Source organism: Aquarana catesbeiana, linkage group LG12 (assembly GCF_042186555.1).
Source record: "Aquarana catesbeiana isolate 2022-GZ linkage group LG12, ASM4218655v1, whole genome shotgun sequence".
Lineage (NCBI taxonomy): Eukaryota > Metazoa > Chordata > Amphibia > Anura > Ranidae > Aquarana > Aquarana catesbeiana.
Genome location: NC_133335.1, coordinates 36,101,993 through 36,112,796, shown reverse-complemented (window position 1 = coordinate 36,112,796; position 10,804 = coordinate 36,101,993). Strand labels below are relative to the sequence as shown.

The following is a 10,804-nucleotide window of genomic DNA, read 5'->3' as shown; positions in this document are numbered from 1 at the left end:
ACCAGACCCTTATCCGAGCACGCAACCTGGCAGGCCGCAGGAAAAGAGGGGGGGACAAGAGTGCGGCCCCCCCTCCCTCCTGAACCGTACCAGGCCACATGCCCTCAACATTGGGAGGGTGCTTTGGGGTAGCCCCCCAAAACACCTTGTCCCCATGTTGATGAGGACAAGGGCCTCATCCCCACAACCCTGGCCGGTGGTTGTGGGGGTCTGCGGGCGGGGGGCTTATCGGAATCTGGAAGCCCCCTTTAACAAGGTGACCCCCAGATCCCGGCCCCCCCCTGTGTGAAATGGTAAGGGGGTACCCCTACCATTTCACGAAAAAAGTGTCAAAAATGTTAAAAATGACAAGAGACAGTTTTTGACAATTCCTTTATTTAAATGCTTCTTCTTTCTTCTATCTTGCTTCATCTTCTGGTTCTTCTGGCTCTTCTGGTTCTTCTGGTTCTTCCTCCGGCGTTCTCGTCCAGCATCTCCTCCGCGGCGTCTTCTGTCTTCTTCTCCTCGGGCCGCTCCGCACCCATGGCATGGGGGGGAGGCTCCCGCTCTTCTCTTCTTCTCTTCTTCTTTTCTTCTTTTCTTCTCTTCTTCTCTTCTTCTTCATTTTCTTCTCCGGGCCGCTCCGCAATCCATGCTGGCATGGAGGGAGGCTCCCGCTGTGTGACGGCGCTCCTCGTCTGACAGTTCTTAAATAACGGGGGGCGGGGCCACCCGGTGACCCCGCCCCCCTCTGACGCACGGTGACTTGACGGGACTTCCCTGTGGCATTCCCCGTGACGTCCGTTATTTAAGAACTGTCAGACGAGGAGCGCCGTCACACAGCGGGAGCCTCCCTCCATGCCAGCATGGATTGCGGAGCGGCCCGGAGAAGAAAATGAAGAAGAAGAGAAGAAAAGAAGAAAAGAAGAAAAGAAGAAGAGAAGAAGAGAAGAGCGGGAGCCTCCCCCCCATGCCATGGGTGCGGAGCGGCCCGAGGAGAAGAAGACAGAAGACGCCGCGGAGGAGATGCTGGACGAGAACGCCGGAGGAAGAACCAGAAGAACCAGAAGAGCCAGAAGAACCAGAAGATGAAGCAAGATAGAAGAAAGAAGAAGCATTTAAATAAAGGAATTGTCAAAAACTGTCTCTTGTCATTTTTAACATTTTTGACACTTTTTTCGTGAAATGGTAGGGGTACTTATGTACCCCCTTACCATTTCACACAGGGGGGGGGGCCGGGATCTGGGGGTCACCTTGTTAAAGGGGGCTTCCAGATTCCGATAAGCCCCCCGCCCGCAGACCCCCACAACCACCGGCCAGGGTTGTGGGGATGAGGCCCTTGTCCTCATCAACATGGGGACAAGGTGTTTTGGGGGGCTACCCCAAAGCACCCTCCCAATGTTGAGGGCATGTGGCCTGGTACGGTTCAGGAGGGAGGGGGGGGCGCACTCTCGTCCCCCCCTCTTTTCCTGCGGCCTGCCAGGTTGCGTGCTCGGATAAGGGTCTGGTATGGATTTTTGGGGGGACCCCACGCCGTTTTTTTTTTTTTTTTTTTGGCGCGGGGTTCCCCTTAAAATCCATACCAGACCTGAAGGGTCTGGTATGGAATTTAGGGGGAACCCCACGTCATTTTTTTTTTTAATTTTGGCCGGGGTTCCCCTTAATATCCATACCAGACCTGAAGGGCCTGGTATGGAATTTAGGGGGACCCCCACGTCATTTTTTTTTTTTAATTTTGGTTCGGGGTTCCCCTTTGGGGAATTCCCATGCCGTTTTTATCAATGAACTTCTATGTGTATTGTCGGCAATGCAATAGCCGCGGGTAGTTTTAAATGAGTTTTTTCCTTCAAAATGTCATTTTGCTGTCAGACTGTTCTAAACACAGGAAACATGCGCCCCTTTACAGGCACACTATAGACACCCCCCAGGTACGAAATTTAAAGGGATATTACACTTTTATTGTTTGACTTTAAGCATTATTAAAATCACTGCTCCTGAAAAAACGTCCGTTTTTAAAACTTTTTTTTGCATTGATCCATGTCCCCTGGGGCAGGACCCAGGTCCCCAAACACTTTTTATGACAATAACTTGCATATAAGCCTTGAAAATTAGCACTTTTGATTATTCATGTTCGTGTCCCATAGACTTTAACGGTGTTCGCATGTTCGAACGAACTTTTTTCCTGTTCGCATGTTCTGGTGCGAACCGAACAGGGGGGTGTTCGGCTCATCCCTATTGAAGTGTGCCCAATTTATACTTCATTCATAGGGGTTGATTTACTAAAGGCAAATAGACTGTGCACTTTGCAAAGTGCAGTTGCACTCTGCAGGTGCAATTGCTACAGAGCTTAGTAAATGAGGTAAAGTTTCACTTGACAAAGAATACCCAATCACATGCAGGGTAAATTAAAAAAAAAATGCATTTTTGCTTGCACAAGTTTGGATGATGGAGCTCTGGAGCAACTGCTCTTGTCTATTTGCCTTTAGTAAATCAAACCCATAGTCTCATGTTGCCATGCGTTCCAGTAACCTGCAGTGCCATCTGATGCACTGTGGAAAAATGCAGCATGTCATTTTTCAGCACCATCCAGTTATTTCCTATGTACCCTTGTGGTGGACATGAATGTAACAAGCAATTCTGTGAAACAGCAAGGTACATGCAAAAATAGATAAAACAAAAATTATAGACTGTAAATTCTTGGTGATAATTGTACAGTCTCTTCTCTAAGGAACCCCTGTGCCCTGTCAACTAAAAATGTAATATATTGTTTGGCTCACCTTGTACAAGGACACACAGAAGAGAAACAGCACAATGTAGAGGATCTTGTACACCACAACCTTGCCGCTGAAACTGATGATGAAAAACATGGCACCACAGAAATAAATCCAGTACTTCACCAGTGCACCCCGCACCAACAAACCAATCATATCCACAAAGGCATTTGGGGGTTCTTCAGTCTCTGCAAGTAGAAGAGTAAAAAATGCATATTAGGATCAATTCACAAACCTTTAATACAAGGATAAAATCTTTACCTTATCCATTTTTATGCATTTTTCAAAGCTTATTGGACACAGCTGAAAAGAACAGTCACTTTTTCAAAAAAAGAAATCCGTATTCTTGTGTGTTAGCTTTGTGAAATGATATTCACCTAGAACATACCAAAGGCTTGGATAAAAAGGGATATGATGCATATGGCCGCTGGTGAAATATGTATGCTCCTGCAGAGACTGAGGCAAGTAGGATGGGTCTAGTATATCTTCAATCTCTTTAGCAAAGTTAAATGATGGCGAGGTGGAAATCCAGCACCCATATCAAAACACAATATAGACGGTAAATTCTCCAATAAAGCCATGACAGATTGCAGAAAATTTGAAAATTTAGAGGCTGAGTCCAAACTCTAGTTGTTAACCCCCTTTGACAGCATTCCCACCTCTGTCCATAACTAAGGGGTATTATCCTTACTGATAAATTCTATATAATGTCAGATGAATGCAAAAGCAATCCATAGGAGAATGCGACCTTCTTATGATGGAGGCATCATGGGGACAGACTTCAGAGCTAGAGTGTCAAGGTGTTACAAAACACTAGTATGGAGCAAAGGTAAAGCGTTTCTAAAGTCAAAATGTTTTTCACCTTAATGCATTCACTGCATTAAAGTAAAAAACGCCCCACTACCTGTTCTCCCCACCTCCATCCCTAAACACTTACCTGGCTCCTCTCACCATTCCAGCGCTGTCTCCGCTGCAGCACTGCTCCACTCACTTACTGCTTTCACAGGAGGCCCTGAGAGCAGCGGGAGCCATAGTAAAACTCCTGTAAAAAGGAAGCAGGGTGTGGCTTACTTCGCCTTCCTTTCCCTTTGGGCATACACAGCCCAGCTCAGAAGCGTTCACACAGGAGTGCCCCCTTAAGACCATTAACGGGGCACCCGGAAGAGGAAGAAGCGGATCAGCAGGAGACTTCCAGAGGATGAGATAAGGGACCTTTCTGTGCAATATTTTTGCAAAGAAAAGAAAAAAATATCCTTTACTTTCACTTTAATATTTGTTTAGTTTAGTGGACAAAACTATAGAGTATAAGGGTTTCACAATATTGTGAAGTTAGAGTTGATGTGGATACAAACTCAGTCAATAAACCTCATAAAATCTTTATGATGATAGTTCATTTTCATTCTTTTAAAACTACAGCTTTTGCTAAAATGATACCTGGCAATCTTACCATGAAGGACATTGTCAAGCATTTGCTGCCTTTCCTGCATTGTCACCTTGTCACATGCACTTGTGGCGGAGACTCATGCTCCCTGCTGATTGTAAAGCTCTAGCTTTCACTCAGCAGGTGGTGTGCTGGACCTCTGCAAAGAGACCACAAATTCCTCACAAATAGCATAAGCTCTTACTTGCAATAGGTTGGCAGAAGACAGCCTTTTCTTCCCAGGCTGTGGGTGATTTCTAAAGAAAAAGATTTTACATACCTTATGTTTTTATGACCATGGAATATATTTAGCTGATTAAAACTGAAAGATCAGTTGGGCTATACATCTGGTTAGTGTAAGTTAATTAAAATCAGAGTTTGAAATTCTACTAAAACTAATGTTTATAAACTCCTTCCAAAGAAATAGGTTGTGTACTTACCACTTTCCTCAACTAAAACCTCTTTTAGAGATTCTTGATCTCCTTCAATTTCCCGCTCTTTCAAGTTCTGCCGCAACAGTACCCAGAATATAAGTGCATAGAAGATCTGGAAGAAAATGATTCACTACTAACCCATTGCTATTTTACTTCTTAGGTAAAACAAGAAAAGTCATACTAATGGTAGAGAGAGTTGTTAGCCTCACCTTCAGTCCAAGGTGCCCGCATGGCATTGAATATAGTTTCAGATCAAAGTCGATGAGGACAGCTGTGGGGATGCCAGGGAACAGCTCTTCTTGGGTAATGTTGAGACCAACAAAAAAGTTCTGGATGACCAAAATGTTGGCGTAGGAAGCCAAGAAAGGAGCACTTAGCATGGCGTAGCGGCGACGGTCCCGCGTCATCCAAATAACACATGACCATATTAATAGTACAAATGTTAACCAGCTGTTATGCGTTATGCTCCAAATCTGGAAAAAAAAAGACAGAATAAAAAAAAACTTGGGCTAAAAATTGAAGCAAATAATGAATAAACGTTCAAACCACAAAAGAATAAATAATTTTAAAGTAAATACATTGCACATGACTGTTTTCCAAGCATTTAAAACAACTACAAAGACAAAAATCTTAAATAAAACTGCAGTAGGAATATCTAGTAACTATTGTCTGCATGCTGTTGTTCAATGCAATGTTTGGTAAAATATTTACCACAAGTTTTGACCCTCCGTAAGCCCTGAAGCCTGCCTTATACTTTGTGCTTTGTGGACAACACTAGTTACAGTAACAAATCAAGGCAGATTCTGGAGCATGCTTTTTGAATTTCAGTACAGGTAAACGCAAAGCTGGCACGTACAGCAAAAAATTGCCAAATGACCTGACCAGTTGTGTAAGTTTACCTTTTTATTTATCTCAGATAATTAATCTTGTTAATGAATCATGGACCGCTAATGCCTACATAAATCACAGTTTCTTACCATCATTACAATCAGTGCACTGACATAGCTCTGCTGCATGATAAATTGACCCAGCACAGCAATTCCACCAGGTTTTTTCTCGGTTGTAGTGGGCTCCTCTGTTTCTATGTTTTCTAAATAGTAATTAAGGAAATAATTAAATATATTATAGAAATATACATATATACACACACATGCCCAAAGAGTGAGGGAGAGACTAAGACACAGAATGATCAATATCGGGTACAATGCCCTAAAACCCACTCTGCTGGCTGGACAGAGTCCTTAAATACACATACACACACGAAAGGAGAACATGTGAACACACTTTGTACTTTCATGTGGAGATTTTTTTTCTGACTTCATACAGCACATATGTGGAAAAGTAACAAGGGCATACATGTTTATAGACAAATCTGAGCCAGATCAAGCCTGTGCCTCTAACCATCATCCGAATTCTATGGCCATTTTACTGCTTGTATTCATTTACCAGTTCATAGCCCTTTGAAAGACCCAAGATCAGCAGCGAGTGGTTTTATAGGGTTTTGTACTTTCTTGGAGTCCATTGAGGAACACTAAAGTCTTAAACCTTGGATTATATGACTGCCTACAGGAGAACTGGACACTGGCGAACACCAAAAACAATAGGCCAGGTTAGGATAGCACAACTACCAGCATTCGTGATCCTAAATGAAGAGAGAGAGGTGGGACCTGCGTCACTCAATGGACTCCACGAAAAATGACTTTTACAGTGAGTACAAAAATCCTATTTCCTTTCTCATCATTTAGGGACACAGGAAATATTAAACCGTTGGGGGGGGGTTGGTGGGGGCAACACAGAAAACAAATGCTAAATAGGCCCGAGAAAAGAAGCTAAAACTGAGGACTGCCTGATGATCACAGAGCCATCTAACAGGACCTTACACCTGAAGATGGCATCAGATGAGGAAGCAATGTTCACCTGGTAGAGCAGAAATGATCAGAAGACCACATGGTAGCCTTGTTAATCTGAGAAACAGTTGCTTGATGCCAAAAAGCCCAAAACACACTCACAAATCTAATAGAGTGCACTTAGACATGAAAGGGTGGAACCTGATTCTTGAGACCATAAGCTTAGATGACGGTCTGACTGAGCAACCTAGGGATGGTGGAACGAGAAGCTGGTGCACCCTTACAGGATCCACCTTGTAGAGATGATGGGTACAAGCAGGGCCGGTACAAGGCAAGGGCGGAAGGGGCGGATGCCCTGGGCAGTACAATTTGCTGGAGGGAGGGTCGCAGGTGAAGTGCTGGCAGTGTGCTTCACAGTACACACTAGCTGGCGCTGCTAATAGCTGTACTGTAGTCATCTTTACCTGACCTGTTACTGTAACGATGTGTCGAGTGTGCTCCTGCACCTGGCACATGCCTAGACAGACCGCACCAGCCCTTCCCTGTCAGTGCTTCTCTCCCCCTATGATGGCGCTTTGTAGTCCCATCAGGGCGGTGTGCCATCACTCACGGCCGGAGGTGGGATAGGAGGAGCATAGAGAGCTGCTGCCGAAGCTGTGACCGCCAAGGAGGAACCAACAAAGAGTGCATCGCACAAAAGTAAGCAAGCACTAAGCAGATAATGATTGCCAAATGCCATGCCTTCTGCACATTAAGGAAATAAACTGTCTGGATCCGACTGGGGGAGGGGAGCAGGCTGAGGGGAGGTCAATTACAATTTACCAATGCTATTTTTAATTTCTGTAATATGCAGCATGGGGGCATTAATGTACTGCCACTGGTCAGCCACTAATGCATCAGTGACCAGTGGCAGTACATTAACCCCTTCATGCTGCATATTACAGACATTAAAAATAGCACTGGTAAATTGTAATTAACCTTCCCTCTGCCTCCTCCCCTCCCCCAATTGGATCCAGACAGTTAATTTATTAATCTGCAGCAGATAATTAGGTGAACTGTATGGATCCAATTGGGGGAGGGGAGGTTAATTACCAATGCTATTTTTAATTTCTGTAATATTCAGCATGGGAGGTTAATGTATTGCCACTGGTCACTGATGCATGGTGACTGACCAGTGGCAGTTAACTAACCCTGACACTGGTGCCACTAATTCAGCAAAAGGGGTTACTGCCACTGTTCAGGGACTAATGAATCAGTGACCAGTGGCAGTACATTAACCCCCCCAACTTATGTTGCATATTCCAAATACCATTGGCAATTAACCACTTGAAAAGACAACCCGTCACAGTACATATACTGCTACGGGGTGGCAGCTACAGGCATATGATGCCTCCTGTTTCAGGGATTTGGCACAGCAGGAGACTGTCAGCAAATCCTGGCCAATGATTCATGGCTGGGACCTACTGATCGGCTGTGTCAAATCACAGCCCAGAGCCCTGTGTTGATAATAGGCATTTTAGCTTTCACACACACAAATTAATATACACTTATTTGTTACCAACGACAGCAGAATACATTTTGGCCTAAATTTATGAATTTTTTTTTGGATGTTTTATAGCAGAAAGTAAAAAATTTTTTTTTTTCAAATTTTTTTTTGTCCATTCATATAATAAAAGCTAACAAAACCCAATGGTGTGCAAATACCACCAAAATAAAGCTTTTTTTGTGTGAAAAAAATTATATACATTTTGTTTGGGTACAGTGTTGTATGACCGCGCAATTGCCAGTTAAAGTAACGCAGTTCTAAATAGCAAAAAAATGGACTGGTCATGAAGGGGGGTTCTTTACAGGTACAGGTTACAGTTTGCCATCTCCGCCCTGGGCACTGTATGACCTTGTCCCGGCACTGGGTACAAGAAACACTACCTTGTGAAGGGGAGGAATGTCTCTAATGGGTGGTTTCTGAAGTGCAGAGAGAAGCAGAATTAAATCCTATGGAGCCACCAAGAAATAGACAGGTGATGCTACATGGCACCCTGTACAAAGGTCTTAATCAAAGCGTGACAGGCCAACAAACTATAAAACAAAACAGAAATCTTAAAAACATTTGTCCCTTGAAAGTTCAGAGCCAGACAGTGTTTCAGACCTAGCTGTAGAAAGGAGAGGACACTGTTTACCCCACTCATAATCTCCAGGGGTAGAAACCACTCACCCCAAGTGAAGTATGCTTATATAACCAATGATATACCTTGTAAGAAATAGAATTCCTAGGTTTTAGCATGGTAGGAATCATAGAGATGTCCCTGTCCATTAGAATTTAGGTTCAACAGCCATGCTTGTAGAGAAAACAACCGCAAAGCAGGATGGCAAATCAGTCCTTGCAACAGAAGATCCTGATGACGTAGAGCCCATGAAGTGTCTGCTAGGAGTCCTACCAGGTCATTAAATCACAACAACCTGACCAGTCCAGAACAATGAGGATCACAGGAATGCCCTCCATCTTGATTTTGTAAAGCAAATGAGGGAGACATTTCTGAGAAGCTTGGAGGGGAGCAATTAAGCAGCCAGTGATATTCCAGTTTGTAACCCTAGGATATCAACTCCTGCACTCAGACATCGTAGATGTAAGTCTTACAAGTATCCACAAAGGTTAAAAAATGTCCCCTTCTTTTGAAAAGTGGGCTGCACCTTCATGTAGAGAAAGGCTTGATGTTTAGTGCCAGATCTCACTTGTAAACTCAATGCCAAGCTTAATGCAGAGGTTTAGGGAATGGAGAAATAAATGGATGTTTTCTTTTTAATGGCAAGGAGGAGACTTTTCAGTTTGTTACTTAGGCTTATTCCACTGAGGAAGATGTGTACTTTTGCCACAGTAGCTTCGTCAATAAAGCTGCAAAGAGGCACTGTCCCTCAAAGTCCATGAGGCTCAAACACTTCTCACATAAGGGTTCCTTAGTCCAGCACCCTAGTCAAAGTGCCCTACACATATAAATGGACATGAGACAGTATATTTTTAGGGAACTGTAACTGTCTAGTATAAATCTTATATTACAACCATCTGTTCCATGTGTTGTATAAGTGATGGATAAACTTCATCAGTGGTTAGATCTCTAAAGGAATTTTTGACCAGTCAGACATGGCTTGACAAAGTAAGGTCAAAGCCAGAAATGGATGAAGAACTGAACCTCCCAGTGAGAACAGAGCTCTAGAAAAGGCTTCCAAATGCTTATCGGATGAGTGTGTCCTCTACCCGACTCTGATCATTGCCAGCAAAAAAATGGGTAGTTTGGATCATAAAATTTGGCACGACTGAGGTACAAAACCTCAGGCAAAAGGAAAAAAGGTTGGTCACACTTGTTGGAGTCAAGGAGGACTCCGAGGACGGAACATGCTGTAAGATCAGAGGATAATGCGACTTCAGGCTGCAGACATTGGCACCCTCAGCAGAAGCACTGTAAGCAGCCCAGACCTGTTGGTAGAATGTGAGCTGGAGGCACCCGGAACAGCAGGGCTGCCCCCTTCTCTCCCACGTTTAGAATGAGACATGTTGCAACCATGTAGCAGTACAACATATAGGCCCAGGGTAAAAAGCAAGCCCTCAGGTATTCACAAAACCTGGACTGCTGGTAGCAGGTGACCCTTCACTCTAGGTGGGTAGCAGGAGCCAAAGATACATGCGGCTCTTTTCAAACAAAAACAGTGGCTTCCTTGACACTGAATGGGTGGGGAGGGGAAAGACAGGGTGAAGGGCAAGTGACACTCCACTCTGTGAATAATGTCACTGCTCAGTCCCATAGTGATGACCCCTTCTGCAGGAAAACCGGCGGGGGGAAAAATGCCCAGTGGAATACATGAGACTCAGTGCCTAAAAGTCACCTCCAGGCTATCCCTACATGTCCAGTGCAATAGAGTTCACCAAAAGCCAGTGGTTTTGAGGAAAACATTGAAAAAGAAAAGTACACTAATAAAAAAATGAGTTAGTCTTACCAAAACAGAACTGTAGAAAAACTGTCCATTCTACTAGGACACTAGCAAAAAATGAGACTTGCTCATTATGGTAGGGGTTATCCTGGAATGGCCTGCAGTTTTTTTGCTTTAAAGTGTCCAATACTGCTGCAGGTAATATAACCCAAAAGTTTAAGATTTCATGTGTCACTCAAAGGATAAGAAAAAAAAAAAGTGTGCTCACTGAAATGGATGGGGGCAGAAAACAAATAACTAAAGGAAGTTGAAGACTAAGTTCCTGTTATCCTATTTACCCCACTTGATTTTTCACATGACGACAACTGAAAAGTTTGTTTTATGGATTTTTTTTTTCCACGTCTTTTTTTTTTTTGAGAAGTAGTACTCCCT

At 43.7% G+C, this 10,804-nt stretch overlaps 1 protein-coding gene across 1 annotated transcript in view; it reads right to left on the bottom strand.

Annotated features, from left to right (window-relative positions):
• LOC141113330 (piezo-type mechanosensitive ion channel component 2-like) overlaps positions 1-10,804 on the bottom strand; it is a 111,327-nt gene that overhangs the window by 76,634 nt on the left and 23,889 nt on the right. The window contains exons 10-13 of the mRNA XM_073606391.1: positions 5,582-5,694; positions 4,814-5,077; positions 4,611-4,716; positions 2,757-2,938 (exon numbers count right to left, since the gene is read on the bottom strand). Coding sequence (XP_073462492.1) covers positions 2,757-2,938; positions 4,611-4,716; positions 4,814-5,077; positions 5,582-5,694 — 665 coding nt within the window. The remainder of the gene's footprint in view (positions 1-2,756; positions 2,939-4,610; positions 4,717-4,813; positions 5,078-5,581; positions 5,695-10,804) is intronic.